The 27,169-nt window shown below is 46.0% G+C and overlaps 2 protein-coding genes across 3 annotated transcripts in view; one reads left to right on the top strand and one right to left on the bottom strand.

Annotated features, from left to right (window-relative positions):
- Positions 1-3,304, top strand: part of atrx (ATRX chromatin remodeler) — a 66,187-nt gene extending 62,883 nt beyond the window's left edge. For both annotated transcript variants that reach the window (XM_056282493.1, XM_056282485.1), the window contains exons 31-34: positions 283-399; positions 656-751; positions 1,044-1,172; positions 1,661-3,304. In XM_056282493.1, coding sequence (XP_056138468.1) covers positions 283-399; positions 656-751; positions 1,044-1,172; positions 1,661-1,885 — 567 coding nt within the window. In that variant the 3' untranslated portion in view covers positions 1,886-3,304. The remainder of the gene's footprint in view (positions 1-282; positions 400-655; positions 752-1,043; positions 1,173-1,660) is intronic.
- Positions 3,305-6,035: 2,731 nt separating this feature from the next.
- Positions 6,036-11,135, bottom strand: fgf16 (fibroblast growth factor 16). Its single transcript, XM_056292443.1, has 3 exons — positions 10,668-11,135; positions 8,766-8,869; positions 6,036-6,286 (listed from the first exon to the last, which is right to left on the bottom strand). Exons 1-3 carry the CDS (start codon positions 10,942-10,944, stop codon positions 6,041-6,043), a joined length of 627 nt encoding a protein of 208 aa, XP_056148418.1. The 5' UTR covers positions 10,945-11,135; the 3' UTR covers positions 6,036-6,040.
- Positions 11,136-27,169: the final 16,034 nt, after the last annotated feature.

Here is a 27,169-nt window from a genome sequence, read left to right as displayed (position 1 = left end):
GTAATTTGTGTATGGAGGGTCCAAAGTGCTGTGCTGTTAAAAATGGCTGTGTTTAGACCATGTTTGATTGAGACAGCCAGTTAAGAAGAAGAGAAGGCTAAATTAACTGGGGTACTTTTCTGTCAGTCACAGTGATGACATCCAGGCTCTCCCATCATGCCCCTGGTGGTTCGTAATACTTCCCTGATTGACATGCACTAGTCCTGCTCTTTTGATGGTTTGGGGGGGTGTCTGTTGTCAGCCTTTCATTCTCCCCCTCTGTTTCTGTCTTTCATCTCTCAGGGTCTGTCCATGAGGTCCAACTACCCGGCAGCGTACCCCCAGATGGACATGGGCGCCTCCGGCTACTTCCCCTTCAACGTGGCTGCTTTGGCTTCTATGAGCAACCAGCAGCTGGAGGTAAGTAATGAGCTCCACATGCCCCTCTCCTGCGACCCCCCCCCTTCCCCTCCACCCCCACAGCACGGAGCCCCACATTCCATAGACCCTGCTGCTAATTGTGACAGCAGTCTACTAGCTGGCCAGCCCAGCTCTGCCCCAAGGAAGGCCAGCCCTACTCCCCTACCAAACAGTTGGTACTTCCATGGCTGTGCCAGCTGCTATTTATACATGGACTTAAGGTTGTTTTTTTCCCTTCCTGTTCATGTGTCTGCAGGACCTTATAAACCAAGGTCGCCAGAAAGTTCTGGAAGCAACAGATGCATTGAAGACTTTACCACGGGAGTCACTGGAAGATATTATTGCCAATGTGGTGAGTGTCAGCCAGACAAGAGATTACAACTCCTTTCTTCTGTGAACCAATCTTCTGTCAATGCTTGTATCCAAGGAGCACATTAGATACACCTGAGGACTATCATAAACATTTAGGCCAAGTCAATGGGGGGAAAAAAATAGATGGTCTCAAACAAACTCGCCTCTAATAGTTGTTGGCCATTATAGCACTAAGTCATTTAATTGAAATAGACAAATTGATATTATAGGTATTGTAGTTATGATGATGATCCATGAGCTTAACCTGTGTTAACTGTCCCCTCTAACCGCAGTGGAATGAGAATCCAGCACTTACTGAGAGCCAGGTCCAGTCTATGGCTCTTGGGAGACAGGCCACTGTGGAACTGGAGCTCAAGCACCGGGAGGCTGTCTACAGGGATGTTGTTGGCAAGCAGCAGACGGTAAGCCCAAAGGATGGAAACTTAGCTTATTGTTTGTGTATAGGGCTGGTTTAGTGGCTGGTGATTCCCCAATTGATACCCGCCATTTTCTCAGGAGCAGAACCTTTTTACTTTTTTTTTTTTTTTACGGTCCTCCAAAGGATGGTTGGTCACTTGCACAAAAGGCTGTTAGGGAAAATGGATTTAGCAGTTACTGTCAAAGATTTGCAGCTGGAGGCTATTGTTTTACACCCCAGCAAGTCGATTCACAAAAGCCAAGCTACCTGTATGTTTGTTTTCCAAAGCTGTTTTTAACACAGTCCATTTACCAAACAAAAAGTCTATGAATGCTACAACTGTACAGAAAATAACTACTTTGACTCAGCTCATTTTCAGAGTCAGTTTTTGCATCCTTTCCCTAATGTTTTAGCCTTGTTTTGTTGTCGTCCATCTGTAAAGGAACAGTAGACCAATTCTAATCTTCTTTTTTTGTTTCTCTGTCTGCACAGCTGATGATGTACGTGCAGAAGGTGGTAGCTAACAGGAAAGTGCGGGAGCAGCAGCTGGCTATGGCCAACCAGGCCAACTACCTGAAGCAGCTAGCCATGCAGAACGGAATGCTGGGAAACACTGGTCTTAGCCAGCTGGACCTGCTGGGGCTCTACCAACAGCTCCATGGCATGGCCCCTCACCAAGCCATGGGCAAGAATCCAGGGCCCTCCAAAGGCTTGTAGGTCAGGAAGACCTCTCCTCACCCTTCTCCCCAACCCCACCTAACAAACCGGCTGGCTCACAGTGGCCCAGTCCATGCATTGCCCTGCTCTTTCTACTGAATGCACTGTTGAACGGGTGTGATCCAAACTGCCATAGTATTTGATATGGTCGAAACATAGTGTTCACCTCAATCTGGTTGAAAACGGTGCACCAGGCGGGGGAGTGTGTGGGTTTTGAGATGAGGCGGCTGTTCACTGGGATCCCCACTGGGATGGAAGGATCTCCCTCACAAGAGACCCCTCGCCCTTCCTTCTCCAGTGCTGTCACCGAGAGGAGGAAGTGCAAAGTAATGTATAGACTGTATGACCTGGGGTTTTTAGCAGTTTCATCTGAAATTATGTATATAACGCCTTCATGTTATTCGAGTTCTATTTCTTCATTTTTCATGTATTTAAAAAAAGTCAAATTGTACCCCCAATGCTTTTAAGCGTTGCATTGTTTTTCTCCTTCAAGGAGGGGTTGTTGATTATTTAAACCTGGTTCTTTTTTATACAGTTTTAAATGCCTAACTAAACCTGAGTGGGACCAGTGTTGTTGGTGATGAAATTAGTATGATGCAAAGATAGATTCCTCCACCAATGTCAAGCGAACAGACAGCTATTGGTGCTGCAAAGTCCTGCTCTTTTTAGGAGATAGATTAATTGATACAACAAGAAGAGGAAAAAAAAAAATTATGGCCTTATATCCATTTCCTAAAACGTTCTGTAAAGTTCTGAGATTTGAGATATGTTGAAAATCTTTTCTATTATACTTTTAGGCATTTACATTAGTTGTTGCTGAACATGGTTAATGGAATGCTTGTGTTCAAAACTGCCTGCCGGTTCCTACTTTTTGTAACGTCATTCTCATTGTCAGGTGTTGTCTAGCATAGCACTGTGTCCTGTTCATTGTTTATGTTCCACTTGTGTTACACCTGAGCCTAGGTAAAAAACTGGGCCTCGTGAAGCAGACTCAAGTTAGCCAGCTACTGAGAGGACCCAAAAGCTGTTGTCTTGCTTGTCTGTCAGTAAATTTGAATTTGAAACGCTGGTTTCCTGGTAGGATTCAAACAGACTGGAAATCTGGTTGGTTAGCTGGCTGGCTTGTACACAGCGCTTTGTCAAATGCAGCCTCTTAAGCAATGTCTCTGCTCTCACCAAGCAGGCCCACAGACTACCTGTATTCTACTTTGGCACATCTTTGCTTCTAAATAATTAAACTGGTGTAGACTGTTGGCTCCTAGGTTTGCACAAAGTGTATTTCATAAATGTAGAGAAACTCTTTTGCCCTCCTAAGAATGTTCTTATGTCAGCAAATACACCAACTTGATTTGTCATTAATCTAATCGGCTATTATCTTCATACGTATTTAATATAACATTTAATAAAGTGACCAAAAGGATGACAGCCTCTTTTTTTGTTAATTTTTCACATGGATTGCAATACCTGGTTATATTGACTCAAATATGGTTTGGGTGAGTGACTGAATATAAGGTGAATTTACTTATAACTGTGTGTAAATATGAATGGATAAAAACAACAGAATTAATGACATCAGAAGACATCAAATATCACCTCACTTAGTGTGCATTTTAGATGGTCAGCGGCCAAGCATTAAATTTCCACATATGTCAACCACATACCTGCATACATGATTTGATATATTTTTTCCATATTTGACTTATGAATTAAGTCAAATTAAGTCATTATGTTTCAAGAATGGCACCAGTAACTAGAAATGATAAATAGATGATCTGTATAAAATAGCTGGTTTAAAAGCAATTTCTGGTACATGATGAAATGGGCCTAGACAAGAGAGATGTTTCACACCCAGACCACTGTCTCAGCCCTTTTGTCCTACTCTCTCCACTCTCCCCTCAATCTTTCATCTATTTTCTCCCCTCCCGGTATTGTTTTCATTTCTCAGTCTGCCAGGGTTTTCCCCTGCATGTCTTTTGACTTTTCCATTCCCTGCCCCCGGGGGAGCTTGCTCTCACAGCTTACAGATATCTGCCAGAAGAGAAACATTACAACTTTGCAGATGTTGAAACGTTGATCCCATCCCCTCTTAGCCTCGGATTACCACCACTCCAGGTTTGCTGCACATCCCTGCTGGCTCGCCGTGAAGCGGGCAGCTGTTTCTGTCCATTGTGAAGGCCTGGCACGGTGCACGCTAAAAACCAAGCTTGTGAGGCCCCTGCATCGAACAACCAATCATTGCCCTAAATCCATGCTGATGTGTAAAGCCAATTAGGGGTCGAGATCCAGTTGCATAAGGAATCTGATTTTCTACGGTGGATGTAGGCTCACTGTAAGACCTCATGGAGACAGAGGAGTCCTGTGCAAAACAACTTGGTACAGGGCTTAGGGGCGCAAATTGCCATGGGATTGCATGGATATTTTGTGGGAAAATATCAGCTGTATCCTTTTACACCATGTCTCTTGTCACTATTTTGGATGAAATACCCAAAGGGGCATTGCTTTTAAACGATTACATTTGAGCGTTTTAATAATTATGAACTTGCTCTGTAATGCTGTCCTTGCGTCAACGGCAAGGCTCATCGTTTCTAAACAAGGAAGAGAACAAGCTATGTTTAAAAGTTATGGTGGTTTTCTGCAACTTCACCTCAACCACAAGTGGTTTGTCGGCCAACTTCCACCCGCTGGCTTTGAGGAATATTCTCAGGTGTTATGAGTCAAGATGAGACAGATATATAAAAAAAAAAACTCCATATATTCACACATATTCTAGATTTGGTTTTAATTGGTACATTTTATATCCTTAACCAAGCAAAAATAGTCTCTCACAATGAACAGTCAATAGCAGGACAATTTTATTGTCAAATTCGTCTCTTCTTCATTTTTTTTTTTTGTTTGCTTTTTCTGTATAATTTCAGTAGAATCTACAATTCAGATAACTTCAAGTTCATTACAAAATAAAGTCTTTGCAATAAATAAATATATAGATTTATATTTATACTTTATATGTAGAAAATAAATATATCGTACATCTCATAAATAGGATCACCCATATGTACACCTCAGCTGCTTGTATTTTTAATAATGTTCCTGACACCCTGAACATTACAAGTCGCCCTCCTTTCAGAAGCCATCAGAAATGCAGATTATCTTTACAGAAACCACAGTCAGAGAAGTGCTTTTGCCCCAAGTTTACCTCTATATACCTTTAAAAAAAATCCTTACAAAGAATCATTAGTTTTTATTTAAATATAATCATCAAAACTTCTGGAGATCCCTGGGGGCATTAAGTGCTCTTTGATCGGCCAATGTTTCACCATGAACACACAGATTTCGTTACGCTCTCGTCTCTGATTCGAAAGAGAACTTAATCAACTTGGGTCATCCGTGTCTCACCTCATTTCTCACCGGACCTCTTAGCACCTCACGGTTGCAAGATCCCAATGGACGATGTGTCACTCCGTCTGACGTGACCCACGTCTCTTTCACCACGATGCTATGTGAAATGAGCCGTGCCTGTCTGGTGAACTGGCGCGCTAGCTTCAGGATCGGCGTAAACATGGCCAAGCTAGAATGCAATGAGAGATGCAGCTGATGAGCTGTGTGGCGGCGGCCCCTCACCCTCTTGAGCTCAGTGTCTCGGTTGCTGATGGTCGCCCTCTAACTAGAGTCCCAGCGACCACACGGTTCATTTGGAGGACAACGATGCAGTCTTTCCTCACTTGAGCATCCAGTTGCTTCCGAAAGTGGTTCTTCAAACGCTGAATGTGTGGCTCATTTGTGACGTTTTCCCCGTCCGGCAGCTGGGGCGGTCATATGGGCCTGAGGCTAGCGACTGCAAATCAGACCGACCTCTTCTCTCCATATTTGCAGTGGTTTCCCCTCTGCTCTGTGGTTATGAATCTGCTACAGGGGCTAAGTGACTACATCCAAGAACACAGGCACAATATTTATGTCTTGCATCTCCACGACCAAGGAGCGGCGGGCTTACTGTGTGGAACGAGGGACAAACATGAACACCTCGGGGGTGTTGGGCTGGTGAGTGATGCAAGAAGGTGGAGAGGGTATTGAGTTGTGTCCTGTATCCCCCCACCCACACCCCTCTGCCGCTCCTCCTCTCTTTCTCTGAATCTCCAGTTCCTTCAGTGTGGACACTGGTCACCTGTACTGGAACAGGTCTCTGTATGCCTGTGGGATCTTCTCAATCTCCACTGGTCTGGGCAAGAAATGGGTAAGTTTTTGGTGTTTTTTAGTCCTGCCACCCTCCCTGGGCGAGCCATCCTTGTTTAAGGCTACATAGTAGAACCGCCCCGTGTCGGTGTGCTTGTACAACGTTGATGCATAGGTGTTGTACCAGTTCTCTTCAAATTGCTCCCTGAACACACATTCTGCTGTCAGCTTCTTCTGCAAAGGAGAGAGCAACATGATTAGGCAGATGGCACCACCTTGCACATGTGGTACCAGTTAAGAAACTTGCATGAAATGAAATTGACAGACCTTAGGTGATAACTAAAAAGAGAGACGGAAAGACATGTAGAGATGCAACTTGGTTTGAGATGGACTCTGTGAAAATCTCGCTCCTCTTCCTAATACAGTTTATGTATGTCATTAGCCATTTTCGGCTCAGCACGTTTTTCGGTGCTCCCCCCAAAGGCTGAAAGGAACCAGTGGAAAGAAACTCTTTTAGGCAGGTGCTCATTATGAAAAAAGAGGGAAAGTCATTAGTGGCGGCTTTTCACTTCACACCCAAAACTCACTCCTCAGACCTGTTAACCTTTCAGTGTGCATGGGGAATTCTTTTTGCTCCCTGTGATGCAACAAAAACACTGAATAGACATTCAACTGCTCTCTCTGTCTCTCTCTCTGTCTCTCTCTCCCTATCCCTCTCTCACTCTCTTTCTCACGTAGGTATACGTGACAGCTCTAAGAGCATAGGCATCCACTGACAGCACAGTGTGAGCGATGGCTGAGGGTTCAGCAGGTGACAGTGTGCTGGCTGACTGAGTGTGTGAGAACACAGCAGAGGACATCAGGGTGAGAGCCGCTTTTTCTGCCAAGATCCGTCAGTCATGTGATGGATCTGTAACAACGCCTACTCCTGGAGCTGCTTTTAAGAAGGCTGAAGCTCAGGCGTATCGCGGGGATCGATGAGACGGCACAGACACAAAAATAAAGGCTTAGTGAGGGTTGTGTAGAAGTGGGTCTCAGACAGTCAAGTTCCCTATTTCCTCAACTTCTCTGTCTATCCAGATCCGATACTCTGTTCCCTTGGACTTAGTCGGTCCCCCATTTTGGCTGGGGATGACATGGCATCTCTGCAAGATTAGATAAATGGTTGTGGTCATTCAATCTATCCTTGTGGTTGTGGTCAGTCAATACCACTGTGTTTAAAGTGTCTGGCAAGTGTCTGTGCAGAGGTTTTGGCTCTGTCCCAAAGCCGAGTTATTTCAATGTTCTATCTTTCCTTTCCTCCGGTAACAATTTTGTCAATTAGTTGTCAGGTTCTGCTTGACTGCGGCTGTGCGGTGAGCTGTTGTCTGTAAACATAGCTGTAGGAGCACATGACTGGGCCTGCTCAATCCTGATATATACACAGAACGCTCACAGGATCAAAAGCTTGTCAAGGTCTGCTGGTTGTGGGACAGAAGCACCCTTCTACCTGCTGGCCATTTTTCCTAGAGGTTTGGTTGATCCCAGCCACTGGCTCCTCAAAGAAAGACAGGCATGTCTACATCCCTCCCTATGTCAGTCAGGTGACTCAGTCAGGTGTGTGATTACCAGATAATCCCCCCTCCCACTTGCACGCACATACGCACACACATGCATGCAATCGTGCACACACACACACACACACACACACACACACACACACACACACACACACACACACACACACACACACACACACACACACACAGAGTCAAAGCTGCAGCATGCCAGACCCTGATAGAACATATTAATGACATCCGCACAGTTATTTTCAACATATTAGGCATGCTTAAGAAGGGCCTGTGTGAACAAAGGGTTGTCCGAACCTTAGAGGCCCCTCAGGTAGTGCCCTCGGATACCTGATATGAGTCGCCAAAACACCCCTCCCTCTCTCACCACACACACATGCACACGCATGCGCACACTCACGCACACACACACACACACTCATCTCTACTCTCTTCTCTTTTTCCCACCAGTACAAACTGGTCACTGAGATTTATTTTGTGCCGCACACAACATAAAGATGAGAGATTTTCTATACTTAACATTTCCATTTTAACCCAAACGCAGCTGTTCACTGACCTCAATTAGCTTCACCCCTAACAGTGCATCCAAAGTGAACTCCAAATATTCCCCCTCTCTCCTTGCAGAAATATGTAAATATTTTAGCATATCTCAAAACTGGATGAAGAGTTTGGTTCCCTCCGTAGCTCTGCAAATAGATGTCTGGTGTGATCTTGAACGTTTCCGTGAAATCCCCCGTCCCATGGCGAAGAAACAAGTAAACAGTACAAGCTCTCTGCCACTGTTGTTATTGATTGTTTAGTCTAAAAGTCAGCAAGTTGAGAGCCCGGGTTTTTATTGCTTTTTTTCTTTTTTTTTTAATAGTGATCATGCTGCAGACCATTATAGAAAGCAGCTGGAAACTAAGGAGGTGGGTAGCATGCGGCCTTCAAAAAGAAACGCACTCGCTTTGTCTCACGCGTTTCTCCAGTCTCTCATATGGGAACCTGGTCAAGGAGCCGACCTCTAGAAACACACTTAATTTTACCCTGATGTCTCATCCTGATAGCGTGGTCTGTAAATAATGGTAACGACGTGACATTCTGTGAGGATGACCCGAAAAGCGTCACGGCGGGCGAGCAGTCTGGCTTGACGTGACTTGACTTACCGACCCATAGAGCTCTCCTTTCTCGTTCATGCCAAGGTACAGTCCAGCGTCCACCCCCCTGATGCTGACCAGACCCACTGCCAGACTGATGAACTCCAAGATACCTGGGGTCAAACGTACCATTGGTTAGACAGGACCACAAACTTTAGAAACAGACAGTGTTTTTGCCTTCATTTGACAGTGGGGCTATGTGCACCCCACAGTTGTCGTGCATGTGCAGTTAGTAGTTTCATATAATTTTTACTGTATGATGTAGTAGACGTTTCATTGTCATCTTGTGCTTATGCTTGACTTTGCAGTCCTCTGTTTAACGTTTGGCTTGATTTTGACATCGTATCAAAGACCGGTAAAATTGTATGAATCAGGTGAGATCGGCACCAGAGATGAATTTCTGCTCTACGTAACCCTCTCACATAGTGTAACGTGCATGGATAAGAAGACACGCTGGCCGCTGGCTGGTGGGTCTGAACCTTAAGTCGAGCGGTTAGCGATGTCTCCTGCGGTGCGGGGGACACGGGTTTGCTTCCCGGCCGCGGCAGTTCCTGTAGTTGCGTTGTCCCCCGAATTTGCTACAATAGTATCACACTATTGGATTTTGGCTTCACTCTGGACTGCGGGCCATACATCACTCAAGTCTATCATATTGCACGAACTGAAGACCGTGCACGTGCGTTTTCCGTCTTGCAGATTCGGTCTCGCGGTCTTGCAGTCCCACGGTGGGTTACTAGAAGTGAGTGAACATTTAATTTGAGAGGAAATGTGGGTATGGTTTGCTGACTCAGAGGAAGTAACAGTAAAGTGAGCAAATTGCCTCCTTCAAAGGAAGAAGTACAGCCTCTATAATTTAAAGTCATCAACCACTTATTAACACCCTCACACGGTGATACAAAGGTTAGTAACAGAGAAGGCAGTGGGATGACTTGACTGGCATGGGCCAAGTGTGACACCTGGTCTTCATCTTCCTGACTTCATCTGATGCCAGAGGATGATAGAGAAGATCCCTCTAATTTTTTGTGGGGTGAGGAGCATGTTTCATATCCCTTTAATCAAAGCCGTGGCCTCGTTGTAGCTGTGACAAAGACCTTGCAGTTTAAGCCAAGTGAAGCCGGAGACAAACATATGGACCACCCAACCCCTGTAAACTGGCTTGTTTTGGCTGAGGAGGAGCGAGCATTAAAACCTTTTCCCTGAATTCCTCAGTGGTCATACTTCAATTTTTACTCCTCTTTCCAGCGAGCAAACAAGGGCCTGCACCTGTGAAATGACTGCATGGATATGGGACGCGAGAAATCTACGCATGTCTGCCCCCTTGCCTCATTTGTTTGTCGTTCCGGGGCAAACCACGCCTCGGATGATTTACATCAATAACAGCATCGGGGGAGCATGTACGCGCCTGTGTGGGCTGGTTGCTTTGCGCGCAGCCGGGGAGACGTGCAGCCCCCCACCCCCACCCCCCTGGCTGCATGTGCGCGGTGCTTGTTTGCGGCTGAAGAGAGACACCTGCGCCCCGACGCGCACCACGGGGGGGGGAGTGGCTTTCCTCATCTTGTTGTTTTTACGTTATAATGCACCACCATGCACACGTCTCAACCCTCGGCACGGCGTAAAGCGCTGCGTTAGATGGCGAGCAGACGTAACGCGAAAACTGAAAGTAGACCTGACGTTGTAAGATAAGAGCTTCATATATATATAGATATATATCTATATATATATAATGTCATCCTTTTAATACAGTTCCCGCTCTGTTATAATGATATCAGAACTGTCACGCACGCTGCGCGCGCACACACGCACTCTCTCGCTCTCCCTCTCTCTCATACACACACGCGCGCACGCGCGCGCGCACAAAAGTTTGTCTTCCAATAGGCTGTGCCAGGGCGATAATGAATGAATTGCGCTCACCAAATCTGCTGTGGTCCTGTCTAGTCCCGTGCACTGTGCCATTGGGGAATATCTCCAACTGAAAGCCTGTTCTGCAGTACAGCTGCCGCCGCCGCAGAATCCCTTTGAGGTGTCCGAAATCCGTCAGCGACCCCCGCTGCAGCCTCCCCTCAATCTGCCCGAGCCGCTCATTCAAATTCAAGCCTACTTGCGACTCCGGTAAGGGCATATTTCCGAGTGCAGGAAAGCTTTGTAAATCCAAATCGAGAGTCCCCAAAAAACTCCCTACCTCTGCCATTATGCAGGCTACCACTGCCCAATTCTGCTTGAGCGCAACTGAAATGTACGTTGAGTCGGGGAGGGAAAGTGTTGATGGTGCAGCGCAGAAGTTCGATCCATATACGCCGCGAAGCGCGCACCGAGCCCCGCCGTGGTATGAACTCCCTCCTCGGTCGGAGTCCTCTTAGTTCATCGGTCGTCCTTCACTACATTCACCAGTTTGATATCTCTGTTTATCAGATGGAAATACCCTGTTATATACATACTCCCCACGCATTCTCACATTGGATATTCAAATACAAGCCACGCCTGGCTGGCATCCCTTCTTTACGCGCATCAGTTTTCTCATTGAAAGTGTACTTGGAGTCCAACTTTTTGTTATTGATGACGCCGCCGTCTCGGTCTCCTGGCTTGTCACGGGGTCTCTACAAGCTGTTCGTATCCTCGCGTACGCAGAAGCAGTACATCCACATGGGAAGGAGTGTTATGGCTCTTTGCGCCTTGTGGCCTCACCGCCGTGGACTGCGGTTTGAGGACTTGTGATAAAACCACATCGCCTACCCAACAGCAAGAAACCCTGCCAGTAGTTTGTCGTCGTGCATTGGAAGTGCGTTACAGATGTGGAAGCAAAGAGCATTATAGTTAAAACGCAAATGGTGGCTGACATGAAACCCACATGTTTCATAAATTTGGCATCAACGACTTCACCACAAAGCTAATGCATTATTTATCCTTTTTTTTCTTCTTTTTTTTGGGGGGGGGGGGGTCGCACCATCCACTGCCCCTCCTCACTCTCACGCTGATCTGAATTTAAAAAAGAAAAAAGAAAGAGAGAATATTTTCCGGAAGACTATCGGAAGAATCTGTGCACAAGTGAAGAGCGGTTCGAAACCTCCTCTGCGAGGGATTCAGTGCAACACCGAAATATTCATGAAAGCATTTTCTCCACCTCCCCGCTGGAAGCAGGTGCTTCCTTGCCCCTCCGGAGCTCGCAGCGAACCAGCAGCTTTAACCACTTACACTACAAGCAAGGAACCGCGACAAATATCCCAAATCCGATGACGTGCATGACGGAATGTGGCCGGTGGGGTTGTTTTCTGAACGCGTGCAGTTACCACGTGTGATGATGACAACGGGAGTTTTGTCCGCGGGCTACGCGGTCATGTCAGTTTTTCCTCCACCGACCCTGTTTCTGCTCGACAAGTGTCCAAACAGGTGGTGCTCCCTCAGACAGGAGACGTCTCTGTCAAGACATGGCTCGGGAAGGGGATGGCTCACAAAAACACAGTGATACGTTTTTAATGACTTGCATTTGATTCAAGCAGCGGCAAAAAAAGCTACTACCCCGTGTTCCTGACTCACACTATCGCTGATAACTCCCATCTCCTCCACATCTCCTCCACATCTCCCATCTCCTCCACATCTCCACCCCTCACCTCAGCCAAAGTCAAGGCAGCCTGCCGAGCATGCAAGAACGGTGATGTCAAGCGTTTGATATTTCAGGTGCAGCGTCGAGCTGCGCCATCATGCACCGTCAAGCGGTGCACTTGGTGGGGGATATGATGAGCGCCATAACCCGAACAATGAATAATAGCTGTAATTTACGACTGAATGGGGATTTTTTTTATAAAGGCCCATTTTATGTGCACAATAGCGCGACACGCCGCGACTTGCACCACGGCAGATAACAACACGCGGTCGTTTTGTGGAGACTTTATTTCTGCAAGGAGTGAAATGAAAACAAATTCCAGGGGTGTTTTAATTAGCTGGCTGTTCCTGAGATGCCACTGACAGCAGGATGGGTGGGCGGCGGGGAGGGCACGATTGCATCAATAAGACGATTTAACTACTAGAAGTGTTGTTTTAAACCTTCTTTCAACCGTTTTCGGAAACCCCCTTTTCTCGAGGGGACTTCTCACCTCAAGTCTACACATCGCAGGCATCCAACCCCGTGGAGTAACTGTGGTTCACGACAAGATTCAACACACTGTTGCTTTTATGAATGGTGGCAAATGGTGATATTAGCAGTTACTGCTGAAGGTGCAGAAACTGAAGGCATTAATCTCGGGGTGCCGATCATTTATGAAATTGTTATAGTACTGGTGTGTGTGTGTGTGTGTGTGTGTGTGTGTTACATTTTTACAGGGGTGATGATGATGTGTGTGTGTATGTGTGTGGGGGGCGGGGTTAATTAGTTTATACATTTTAGAGTTCCTCATTTGACAAAAACAAAATGCTTTCTGCAAGGACACAACAATGTAGGATCATTGTCTTAAGTTTGTGATTGGAAGCAGGCCTAGTATTGACTGCACATTTTCAGCTGCGTATTACACATTCTTTACATCATGTACTTACTGTAGGATTAACATTGACAGGGCCGTAGCCATGGAGTCAACATTTGGGGGAGGGGGGCAAATCTGCCAGGATCTGCCAGCCCCCCCCCTCAGAAAACAATTCAAAATTTGAACTCATTTCCTGCCATTGAAAAAGATTTAAAAATTCACGAACACATGGGATGAACTTTTTTATTCATTTTACATTTTTACAATCACGTCCAATAGTGTATTGTATTGTATTATGTTGCTGTTTATTTTTATTTTTTACCTTTGCCTGTTTCATTGTACGTAATGGTAGAGATTAGTGGTTAATGAAGACCAACCATAACCATAACCATATCAACAGAAATCTACGCATTGTCATATGAAGACAAGTCCCGATATTAGCAAATTGTTGTTTTTATTTCCATATTAACACGTAAACTTGGCATGGTAAACCCAATCTCCCTGCTTGATTGTATTATCTGAAATACACACCAGAAGCCATACTTAGAGGAATATCTCACCTTAAATTAACATTAGGATGAGACTATTGTGATGTCATTATTTCGTCTAAATCACCAATATTTGCTCCTTTTCTCAATCACCACTGTGTTACCTGTTCTCCCTGCCCTGTCAGCATCCTCATGCTCTCTCTCTCCCGCTCTCTTTACTCTGAATGCACCAGAGTGAACATGAAAGAAATATTATCAGTAAACAAGTGGTATTTCTTGCCATGATGTTCAGGAATGGGTTACTAACCATGTCTGATCTAAATGGCAATGGTTATCATATCAAGAAATATTGACTCATCTCTTGTACGACTGTATACTATCAACTGACTGGTACTCATTTTCTCTCAACTTACTTTTCGTCTTTTCTGAAGCTGCCTATAAAATTGACGAATGGTAATGCCACCGTTCCTCTTGCTCATGATGACACTGTGAATAGAAGCTGACTGTAATAAAACTGTTTAAACTTTAATCAATCACTAAAAATGCTAATTATCATAACTATGCAAGTACAGCTATACAGTATACTATAGGAATATGCAGTAAAGGAAAGCTACTGCTGTCTACATAAATTACACATGCAGCACACCATAAATGATTGACATTTACTCGCTTACTTACTCAGACTTCTGTGGTGTATTGATAAATGTTCTATCATTCACTGTGGATACGGAACTACTTACTGTTTACATGTTGTTGACCGGATGTAACCCCGCCCAGAAAGGAGATAAATATTAGGTGCAAAAGCGCCAAAACCCAGAACTGCGCTCTCCAATGCCTTGACAGTCAGGTGGACATGTACAGCCGAGAGATATGAATAAAAGCTCCTGTACATAAAGTCATCTCCGGGTACTTTGTCCATAAGAACACAACACTGGCGACGAGGGGGATTCGTTTTTTTTCCACGAAAACTTTTTCTTCTGAGACGGAGAAAAAGGTGTGAGAGAAGAGAGAGCTAACCGGAGCAACGCGCTAGCTAGCAAGCAAAGGAGCAACTAGCAACGTCAGTCACGAAATGGCTGTGTTTAGCAGTGAGTCGGGTTTGTGCTTCAACGAGGCTAACGAAAGCTTCAGCACGTACGAGGATCGTTTTGCACAGTTTATCGAAGCCAACGGGATTGAGGAGGGGAAGCAACGGGCTGTGTTCCTATCCGTGGTGGGTGCAAAGACGTTTGCTTTACTGACTGACTTGGTAGCGCCAAAGAAGCCATCGGAAACGCCATTAGCTGATATTTTTAAGGCATTGAGGGACTTTTATGTGCCGAAGAAGAATGTCCTGAGCGAACGTTATAGCTTCCGTGCCCGCAAGCAACAAAGTGGTGAGTCTCTAGCCGAGTATGTTGCCGCGCTAAAAGAGTTAGCAGCCTCTTGCGCATTTGGCGCGGCGCTAGAAGAACAACTGAGAGATCAGCTAATATATGGTATCGGTAGTAAAGAGCTGAGAACTAAGCTGTTGAGTGCTGCTTATGGACAAGAGCTAAACTGGGCTAAAGTGATGGACACGGTGAACAATTTTGAGTGCATATCCACGAGTCTTAGAGCGTTCCAGCAAGCTCCGCTGAGAACAGACATTGTGAGAGCCAGCAGCTACAAAGGGAGCGCCAGTGCGCGCGGAAACGCGGCACACGACATGAAAAAGGGCGCCAGGGACACGGCGTGCTACCGGTGCCTCGGAGAGGGACATCAAGCAGCGACATGCAGGTACAAAGAGTTCCAGTGCAGAGCCTGCAACCGGAAGGGCCATCTGGAGAGGGCGTGCAGGTTCACTGCATCATCGGAGTCGGAGACGGTCAACCACGACGGCAGCTCCAGAGGGGACCTAGGACGAGCAGGAGGGCCACTCCTGCAGAGAGGCAGACTCGCTACATCAACAGGGAGGAGTCCCCCCACGAGTAGCAAAGTGCATCGGAGGAAGAGACTGATTATGAGGACTACAGGGCCTCCAACAAAACCCACAAGCTGACCATCATCGAGGTAACAGGGACTGAAAAAGACTTGGGGTTGTTTTCAGTTACCAGTAGGCCTAAAAATGACAATGAATATGTCAGACCATTTATGGTCATGGTGAGATGTAATGGTGTAAAGATCAAAATGGAGGTAGATATAGGCGCAGCCATGAGTATCATAAATGAGAAACTGTACAGACAGAGGTTTAGCAAGTGTCATGTGGTGTAAGTTTAAAAACTTATTCTTCAGAGCCGATTCCATTGTTGGGTAAATTCCAAGTGAAAGTACAGTGTGGGGAGCAAACAGAACAGCTATCTTTGTTAGTGTGTAAGGGACATGGGCCAACACTGATGGGTAGAAACTGGATCCAGTTCTTAAAGTTAGACTGGTCTAGAGTGAACCATGTACCGGTGGTAGTAGATCCACTGACTGAGATGTATCATAAATATTTCCAGGTGTTTGAAAGAGACAGGGGGGTCATTTCAGGAGTAAAAGCAAGGTTACAGGTGGTTAGCGACGCCACGCCCAAGTTTTGCAAAGCAAGATCAGTGCCTTATGCACTGACTACAGCAGTAGAACAGCAGCTAGACAGACTGCAAGAAAAAGGAGTATGGACCCCGGTAGAATATAGTGAATGGGCTACTCCCATAGTATGTATCTCCAAAACAAATGGAGAAGTCAGAATATGCGGGGATTATAAAGTGACAATAAACCCATGGCTAGAGGTAGACAAATATCCTCTGCCAAAGACACAAGACCTGTTTGCTAAACTAGCAGGTGGCCGGTATTTCACCAAGTTAGACCTCACACAAGCATATCAGCAAGTAGAGCTGGATGATGAATCCAAGCAGTACCTTACTATAAACACGCCTAAGGGGCTGTATCGTCTAAACAGGTTGCCATATGGAGTAGCAAGCTCCCCAGCAATATTCCAACGCATCATGGATCAGGTATTACAGGGGCTGCCAAGGGTGGTGTGCTATTTAGATGATATACTCATCACAGGGACAACAAAAGCCGAACACTGGGAAAATGTAGAACGAGTGCTGGAGCGGTTACAAGACAGAGGTGTAAGGGTGAACAAAGACAAGTGTGCCTTCTGCCAGCCAAGTGTTACATATTTAGGGCACAAAATAGACAAGGAAGGGTTACACCCCGTGGAAGAGAAGGTAACAGCCATAGCAAATGCTCCCACCCCAAAGAATGTCACAGAACTGGGAGCATTCTTAGCCCTACTGACATATTATGGGAAGTTTATGGACAACTTATCCATTATCATAAAGCCTATGACTGAGTTGTTACAGAAAGACAAGCCATGGGTATGGTCTACTAAGTGCCAGGAAGCCTTTGAGAAGGCCAACAGCCAGTTAACATCAGACACAGTGCTGACTCACTTTGATCCCCAGCTACCACTATTACTAGCGTGTGATGCAAGTGCCTATGGGTTAGGAACAGTGATAGCACATAGAATGGCAGATGGTAGTGAACGTCCAATCGCATGTGCCTCACGCACGCTTAGCTAGACTGAGATCAACTACTCTCAAATTGAGAAAGAAGCACTAGGCATCATTTTTGGGATACAAAAATTTAGGGACTACTTATATGGAAGGAAATTCATATCAGTGACGGATCATAAGCCTTTAGTAAAGATTCTAGGGCCAACAACAGGGGTGCCAGCATTAGCCGCTGCCCGCCTGCAGAGATGGGCATTACTCCTCTCTGCCTATCAGTATGACATAGTCTACAAACCCTCCTTACAGCATGCAAATGCAGATGGTCTGTCCAGGCTCCCAGTACAGGGAGAAGCACCAACGAGTAACCCAGAGTACAGAGTGTCTTGGTTAGAAGCAATGTCAGTCTCAGCCAAAGATATTAAAATCCAAACAGATAAAGACAGGGTGCTCACAAAAGTTAGGCATTTTATACAGACAGGATGGCCTAAACATGTAGCAGATGAAGAATTAAAGCCATACTGGAAAAGACGTGACGAGCTCACAGTGGAAGCCGACTGTGTGTTATGGGGTTTACGGGTAATCATACCCATGACACTGAGACCTACACTCTTGAAAGAGTTGCATGCAGAGCATTTGGGCATTGTGAAGACAAAAGCAGTAGCCAGAAGCCATTTTTGGTGGCCACGCTTAGATCAGGAAATAGAAAATATGGTAAACAATTGTATTTTATGCCAAGCAAACAGACACCTGCCCACCAAAGCGCCCGTACACCCGTGGAAATGGCCAGAGCAGCCATGGGAACGAATCCACATCGATTTTGCAGAAAAAGGGAAACAGCAGTTTCTTTTGGTCAGTGATGCATACTCGCGCTGGCCAGAGGTCAAGCTTATGACCAGGACTACAGCTACAGCCCTAGTAGATGCAATGAGGGGCCTCTTTGCAGCGTGGGGGCTCCCCCAAGTGGTCGTTTCAGATAATGGCCCACAGCTAGTGTCAAGGGAGTTTGAAACCTTCTTAGAACAAAATGGAGTCAAACACATCAAGTCCGCTCCTTACAATCCAGCTTCCAATGGACAGGCAGAAAGGTTGGTCCAGACTTTTAAACAGTCTTTAGAGAAGCAGAAGGAATATGGGTATCCAGTGCAACGGTGCATTGATAGTTTTTTGTTTAGTTATAGGAACACTCCATCAACAACCACAGGGAAAACCCCAGCTGAGCTCTTTCTGAAAAGACAGGTTCGAACCAGGTTGTCGCTGATAAAGCCAACATTCTCAGCACAGATGCAAGAGAAACACACAAAGGTTACAGGCAGTCCTAGAACCCTCCAGTCCAATCAGAAGTTGAAGGTTAGGGATTTTCGGGGAGGGGATGGGAAGAAATGGAAACCAGTGGTGATAGAGCGAGCTCTAGGGCCAGTGACTTACTTAGTCAAGGTAGAGGGGCAAACCCTCAAGAAACACATTAACCAGTTGATCACAGATAAGACCACAGACAACACAGGAGACCCAGAATTTGACATTGCAGAACATGTGTTTGTCAGGGCTCCAGAAACAGAGGTGGTACCCAGTGACGAACTGGAAAGAGATGAAGCATCTGCCGCTACGGAAGCACCACGCACCAGACCACAGCGAAACAGACGAGCACCTGATAGGTTAACTTTATAATCTGCTTAGGAGAAACATTGATTGTAAACAACTGTTCATTGAGTGTTGACTGTATGTAATAGGAAAAAGAATGTCACTGCTGTGGGTGGAAAACGGGTTTTATTTTTTTTGTTGTTGTTCAGATGAAAATATGAGAGGTTTAAAGTTTCTGGGGAGGAATGTGGTGTATTGATAAATGTTCTATCATTCACTGTGGATACGGAACTACTTATTGTTTACATGTTGTTGACCGGATGTAACCCCGCCCAGAAAGGATATAAATATTAGGTGCAAAAGCGCCAAACCCCGGGACTGCGCTCTCCAATGCCTTGACAGTCAGGTGGACATGTACAGCCGACAGATATGAATAAAAGCTCCTTTACATAAAGTCATCTCTGGGTACTTTGTCCATAAGAACACAACAACTTCACATGGGCTTTCTGACAAATACGTTATAACGACATTAACGTTAGTTGAACACGCCCATCCATGAGCACCATTGTTGGTCGCTGGGTGAATGTGTGGCTAATCAACTTGCCAGTGTAACAGGTTATTTTCTTGCCCGGTGCGGGATTCGATCCGGTTTTTACTGCTCCACAAGGCGACATCACTAACCGCTCGGCTAAAGGGTCAGACCCGTTAGCTAGGGACTAACGTGTCTTATTAGTAGTTTACAGTCGTCACCCTCCCCGGAAGCGCGCCCTCGCGCTTTGTTATTCCCGCGCTCCGAAGAGACTTCTGAGGATCTGCGCACTTCCGGATCCCACCGCTGCCACCAATGTAACCGGTTATTTTCTTGCCCGGTGCGGGATTCGATACGGCGTGTACTGCACCACAAGGCGACATCACTAACTGCTCGGCTAAAGGGTCAAACCCGTTAGGTAGGGACTAACGTGTCTTATTAGTAGTTTACACCAGGTAACTTAGCTATGATAACCAACGTTAGGGCTGGTTAATCGATTAGCACTCGCAAATCGGCCCGTTTTCACCAAAAGGTTTGTTTCCAGTAAGATTTTTTAGCAAAATATTGTTTCTTTCCACAATTACAGTTCCAGTGCAAAATGACATATTGACGTTAACGTTACCTTTTCATGCACGTGAAGTGTTACTAGGTTGTGGCCAGATGGTGTTATTGTCAGTATGGTGTTACAATAATAAGTGTCCCATCAACAACTGATGATAACATTAACGGATCCTAAGTTCACACAAAGCTAGCAAGTGGAAAATGCTCAGAATGTATGGGCTGTTCGCTAGCTAATGCATGGACTGTATGTGTTATGGTTTTATATGACCGGAAGACTCAATTTAGCTGAAGAATATACAGAGACTTGACTTTGACTGCATGAGATGACTTTATTAACAACAACCCATGCTGCATACACATACACTGAACGCATTGGCCGGACGAATCACAGAGTTACTCCACATCCACATCATCAACTTCCGTGTTAGTATCAGTGCGCGGCACTTTAAACTACATCCTCCTTTCTCAACATGAAAGTCACACTTCAACATTGCTATAATGAAGATCTGTTTAGGACTGAACTTTGTGTCTCATTACTGTTATTGTCCAACTCACACATTTGCTTTAACATAAGAAAAAAAAGAACTTGCTGCTCAAATAGTCTAACATTTCAAATCACATTTCCTTCTTGAACAATTTATTTATCTTTTAATGAGCATAGTTGGAGCGTGACTCTCACCGCCGGCTCATCAGAAAGTCGAGTTATAATAACTCGACCACTCCTGGTTTGAGTTGGCCTTGATGAGGATGAGAGCTCGATATCAACACTCTGCTGTACCTGCATCTGGTGTGTTGGTTTGCCCCTCATCTGTTAAGTCTGTTTCTAAGTTCATCTGAGTGCTGGGTGGTGTTTTCCTCAGATGGTGTCTGTAGTGTTGACCTGAAGATGTCACTATGTCAGGATCGTGGTTCACCTCTCTGTGCGGTGACCACAGCTGGACACCAACATTGCGCTGTCTCCATGTGAACAGTACTACCTGGGTGCAGTTCTGGAAGCCACTTTCCTCCTCTGTTGTAGTACTGCTGCTGTCTTTTCTGTATATTTTGGAGAGTTGAGTGTACATCTTTGGGCACTGGAAGAACTGTGCTGGAGCTCGGTAGAGTGCTTCTGAGGATTCTGCCCATGAGCATTTGTGCTGGGGAGTACTCCATGCCTGTTACAGGTGTGTTCCTAAGGGTGAGAAGTGCGAGATGGGAGTCTGTGTTTGTTTGTTTGTTGTGCTTCCTTCAGCACGAGTTTCACGGTTTTCACTGTTCTCTCAGCTAGTCCATTTGACTGTGCATAACCTGGACTGGAGTGAATGAGTTTTATGCCCCATGACGTTGCAAAGTTTCTCATTTCCTGACTTGCAAATGGAACATGGTCACACACTATCTCTTTTGGTATTCCTATTCCATTCCTATTTCATCTTGCTGATCACAGTGTGGGATGTTTTGTCCTTAATGTTCAGTACCTCTGGGTGTTTTGAGAGGTAGTCTACTATCAAGAGAAATGACTGACCTTCTATTTCAAAGATGTCAGCCCCAACTTTGAGCCAAGGAAGCTCAGGGGTATCATGTGAGATCAGTGGCTCCTTCTGGTTTCTGGGCTGGAGCTGCTGGCATGTCCCACAAGTCTCAACCATTTGTTCTATGTCTCTTGTCATTCCTGACCAGTATCAGTACTTTCTGGCCAGTGCTTTAGTCTGCTGCATCTCTTGATGAGCTTTATTTGACTTTTGTAGTATTTCTGTTCTCATTGTGCTTGGGAGGATTATCCTGTCTCCAGCAAACATTACTCCTTCTCTCACAGCCACTGTGTGTCTGATAGGCCAGTATAGAGTCAGTCTTGAATCTGCCTGCTTCCTGTGTCGGGGCCAACCATCTCTGCATATGACTTACAACAGCTACAGTGTTTCATCTTTCTTTGTTTCACCCTTGAGCTGCTCTAGAGTCTCTGTACTCAAGGCATCTGTGGGCACCAAAGCATATACAACTTTTTCGTCCATGACGTCATCTGCTGACGTGTGGTGTTCTTGTATTACAACTCATGAGAGTGTGTCTGCGATCAGCACATCTTTACCCGGTGTGTAGGTGACATTTAAGTCATATCACTGCAACTGAAGCAGTATTCTCTGCAGTCTGGAAGGAGCTGTTCCAAGTAGCTTTCTCATGATTTTTTCCAATGGTTTGTGGTCTGACTGAACATTCACCCTCACCCCATGCACATACTGGTGGAATTTTTTGACAGAGAAGACAATAGGTAAGAGTTGCTTCTCAATTTGTGCATAGTTCTTTTCGGTCTCAGTCAGTGCCCTTGATGCACAGGCTATTGGGTGGCCCCCTTGTAGGAGACATGCCCCCAGGCCGCCTTTAGATGCATCAGCCTGTATTATGAGCTGTTTCTTTGGATCGAAGAATCTGAGCACAGGAGCATTTGTGAGGGCATGTTTCAGTTTGTTGACTGCATCATCATGTTCATGTTGCCACTGCCACACATTGTCCTTCCATAGCAGCTGTCTTAGTAGTGCTGTTATACGGGCCTCACCAGGGATATACTGCGCTAGGTATTTTATCATGCCAAGCATTCGCTGTAGTCCTGTTTTGTCAGTAGGTGGCGGCATCTCAGCAATGGCCTTAACTTTTGCTTCATCTGCCTTAACACCCTATGCAGTGACACTGTGGCCCATGTAGTTCACACTGCTCACCTTATACTGTATTTTCCCTTTGTTGAATTTCACGTTGGTCTCTTTCACTCTGGCCATCACCTGCTGTATTATCTCATCATGTTCTTTCTCTGTAGATGCAGTGATGATCATGTCATCAGCTATGATGTGAACTCCTTGGATGTCTCCAAATGTTTCACAGTTGCGTTGCTGGAAGACTTCACTCACTGACTTTATTCCAAATGGTAGGTGTTTGAACCAATATCTCCCCCATGATGTGCTAAATGTGCACAGTAGTGATGACTCCTTGTCTAGCTTTACTTGCCAGTAGCCATCCTTTTCGTCAAGCACTGTGAATATTTTCTTGCCAGCAAGTTTGCTCAAAACTTCATCAGTTGTAGGAATTGAGTAATGCTGTCTTAGTATTGCTTTGTTCAATTTACTGGGGTTTAAGCAAAGCCATAACTTCTTTTTGTCCTTCTTTCAGTGACTACAAGGCTATTCACCCATGGTGTCGGTTCAGTTACCTGTGCAATCACATCAGCTTCTAACAGATTGTCCAGAGTGGCTTTGAGTCTGTCCATTACTACCAGTGGTATTTTTCTGCAGCCATGTATGACTGGTGTAGCCTTGGGGTCTGTGTGGATGTGATACTCTCCAGAGAACTCCTCCAGAACTTCAAAGACAGTTGCGTGCTGAGCTATCAGCTGCTCTGTTGTTGTTTGATGTTTCATGTCCACCCTTTTTACTAGATGCACATGCCTCCCTCCGTAGGATGGGTATGGAGGAGTGCCTGGATACATAAAATGGTAGACTTGCTTGAGCCTTGGGTGTGGAGCTCTTGAGAGTGAGTTTCCTTTCTGGTCTCAGGCTCATCCCTCCATATGCCACCAGCACTGTTTTTGTGGGCTGTAGTAGTAGATGTGCTCTCCATTCACACCTAGCCTTCCTTTTCATGGACTTAAGCATCCTCATTGGCAGGACGTTGGCCTCTGCCCCCGTATCCAACTGGAACTTGACAGCCATATTGCCTACATTTACCTCAGAGTACCACAATTTGTCAACTTTAGGGTCTAGCTGATTAATATTCACTGTTTCAATAAACATGGCATCTATTTCAGGATTCACTTCCTGTACTGTCTTTCCATGCTGTGCTTTGCCTGACATGCACATCTTTGCATAGTGATTCTGCTTTCCATACTTGTGGCAGGATGCACCATATGCTGTACATTGCCTTGGCTTGTGTGATTTTCCACATTTCCTGCATGTGTTCCCTTGTCCCTTGTTCTGTGTGTATTGAACTGGATATTTTTGTCCTTTATTCCATGGTTGACTGTCCTTTTGTTTTCTGTTTTCATGCACTGCATGTATAGCTCTCTCCTGGGATGCTGCACCCATTGCTTGTATTTGTACTTTAGCAGTCTAAGCAGCACGACATGGTGTCTATCGCCTTTTCTACTGTATGATTTGGTTCTCTTAAAAGTCTTCAGGTGCTGGTCATTCATACTGAACACAATCTTGTTCCTGATCATGTCATTTTCCGAGATGCCAAATTCAGTCTTTACTCTTTTGCCTGAGCTCTGTCACATATTTCTCTATCGTGATAGATTCTGACATAGGGTGCACCCAAAACTGATGTCTTTCAAACACTGTGTTTTTCTTAGGCTGACAATAGGCTCTGAAAGCTGCTAGGATTTCTTCTACAGTCTCTTCTTCATCATAGTCAATATCAAGTGTGTTACACACTTCAAGAGCTTCCTCACCTAGTGCGTGCAGTAAAATGGCTACTTTTACCTTTCCTTCCTTATGATCTGCACCACTCATGGTCATGTATATTTGGAAGCGCTGTTCCCATCGTCTCCAATTTTCTCCCAAATGGTTTCTCAGCACTAGCAGCGGTGGTACCGTAAACTGGCCCATCTTCAGACGGTGGCTCACCTTTCGTTGTGTGTACACCATACACGCTAGCTTAGCTTTTAGCTAGTAGAAAACTCAGTTCTCTCAACTCAACTGCAGCAAAATAACGAACTAGACTGGCTTCTGACACCATGTTATGGTTTTACATGACCGGAAGACTCGACTTAGCTGATGAATATACAGACTTGACTTTGACTGCATGACATGTGACTGTATTAACGACAACCCATGCAGCATACACATACTACACTAAACGCATGGCCAGACGAATCACCGTTTTTTTTACAGTTACTTCCGTATTAGTATCAGTGCGCAGCACTATATACTACAGTATGCTGGCTAGGTAACAATCTGACAGGAATTTAGCGTAATATTGCGAGATAACCATTCATAAAATTATAATTTTTATAACACTTTACAAAAATGATCACAATCGATAGTGATATATCCTATGTAACACTCAAGTGCTGTATGGCCAGCTACAGCTCGGCCGCCACTTGGCAGGAGGCCAGAAAAACGGTGCAAAGACCATCTGAAGACCATCATGTAAAAGTGTAGCCTGAACCCGAGCCAGTTGGAGGATACTGCCGCCCAACACTCCATCTGGCGGCAGCTCTGTCAACAAGGGGGTGCGAAAGCTCAAGGAGGACCGAGGTGATCAACGAACCAGGAGACGTCTAAAGAGACATAAAGCCAGTACCGCACCTGCACCCCCAGTCAGTTCTCTCACCTCTTCTGTCTGTGGCAGACAGTATGGATCGCGGATTGGGCTTTACAGCAACAAGAAGACTCACAAGTAGCAGAGGCAGGATTGTCATCGTCGGACACGACAGACAACCTTAAGCAAGTAAATAACACTCATATTACATTCTAGTTTTCCACTTTTTAATACATTTGAAAGTAATGAAATAGAGAGACTGTGATATTCATGGACAGGATCTCAAGGCGCAGCCAAGGTGAGGAATGTGCCCATTTTGGGAATGTCAGAATTGCACCTCTGCTCTTTGCAGATGATGTGGTTTTGTTGGCTTCATCAGAGCTTGACCTTCAGAGTGCACTGGGCAGCTGAGTGTGAAATGGCCGTGATGAGAGTTAGCACCTCCAAGTCTGAGACCATGGCTCTCTACCGGAAAATGGTGGATTGCTCCCTCCGGGTTGGGGATGAGTTGTTGACTCAAGTGAAGGAGTTCAAGTATCTTGGGGTCTTGTTCACGAGTGAGGGTAGGATGGAGCGGGAGATTGACAGGCGCATTGGTGCAGCATCAGCAGTAATGCGGACGTTGTACTTGACCGTTGTGATGAAGAGAGAGCTGAGCCGGAAGGCAAAGCTCTCAATTTACAGTCAATCTTCGTTCCAACCCTCACCTATGGTCATGAGCTTTGGGCAGTGACCGAAAGGGTGAGATTGCAGATACAAGCAGCTGAAATGAGTTTCCTCCGTAGGGTGCTCTGGCTCAGCTTTAGAGGTAGGGTAAGGAGCTCGGATATCCGGTAGGGGGGTTGGAGTAGAGCCGCTGCTCCTTCGCATCGAAATGAGCCAGTTGAGGTGGTTTGGGCATCTGATTAGGATGCCTCCTGGGCGCCTTCCTTTGGAGGCCAACTGGGAGGAGACCCCACCGTAGACCTACAACTCCCTGGAGGGACTACATGTCCAATCTGGCCTGGGAACGCCTTGGGATCGATCCCCAGGAGGAGCTACAGGGCGTTGCTGAGGAGAGGGACGTCTGGAGTGCCCTACTTTTCACACTGGCCAAAAAACCCCGCTAACATCCGCCTTTGGTCAGTGTAATATTCACCACCAAAGGCGGATGTTAGTGGGTTTTTTTGGCCAGTGTGAAAACGCCTTTATTACTTGCTGCCACCGCAACCCGACCCCGGAGAAGCGGCTGAAGACTTTTTTTTCAATTTTCCCCCTTTTTCTCCCCAATTGCATCTGGCCAATTACCCCACTCTTTTTGAGCCGTCCCAGTCGTTGCTCCACCCCCTCTCTTCCGATCCGGGGGGCGCCCCGACCGACCAGAGGAGGCGCCAGTGCAGCGACCAGGACAAATACTCACATCCGACTTCCCACCCGCAGACACGGCCAACTGTGTCTGTAGCGACGCCCGACCAAGCCGGAGGCAACACGGGGATCCGACCTGGCGATCCCGTGTTGGTAGGCAACGGAATAGACCACTACGCCACCCGGGCGCCCCAAGCGGCTGAAGACGAATGTATGAATGAAACAGAGAGACAATACTGTAGCGAATTCGGGGGGCAATCACAGGAACCGCCGCAGCCGGGACGCGAACCCGTATCTCCCGCACCGCGGGCGACATCGCCAACCGCTCGACTAAAGGGTTCGACCCGTTAGCCAAGGGCTACCGAGCCTATTCATCCGTGATCGTAACAATACTGTGCTCGATTGTACCTGCTGTGGTACGGCAACACTACTTGGACAAACCACACGCAGAACTGCAGTACACCATACTAGAATCGGTAGTAACAATAATGGCAGTTTATTAAAGGTGGAACAAGTGGGATTTGGATTTGTCAGTTTCGGTTTGTAAACACAACGTCCAAAAGTTGTCCCCGCCTCCTTGGCGCAACGTCACCGGAAGGACACGCCCCTGACCGCAGTTGCCAGAACACATCCCTGCTTACAGGCCAATTCTTCATTCCCATCCTCTTCGTCAGTGCTCACCCGCGGGCGAAGAAAGCCAACCCCACATTCACTCTCGTTGTGGAACGAGCTTTGTCTGTTTGGCGTTTCGCCACGCCATATTTGTGTCTTTTCGGCGCTGTGT

Source organism: Lampris incognitus, chromosome 1 (genome assembly GCF_029633865.1).
Source record: "Lampris incognitus isolate fLamInc1 chromosome 1, fLamInc1.hap2, whole genome shotgun sequence".
Classification (NCBI taxonomy): domain Eukaryota; kingdom Metazoa; phylum Chordata; class Actinopteri; order Lampriformes; family Lampridae; genus Lampris; species Lampris incognitus.
Note: the sequence above shows the minus strand (reverse complement) of the source record. Positions and strands in the feature narration are given on the sequence as shown.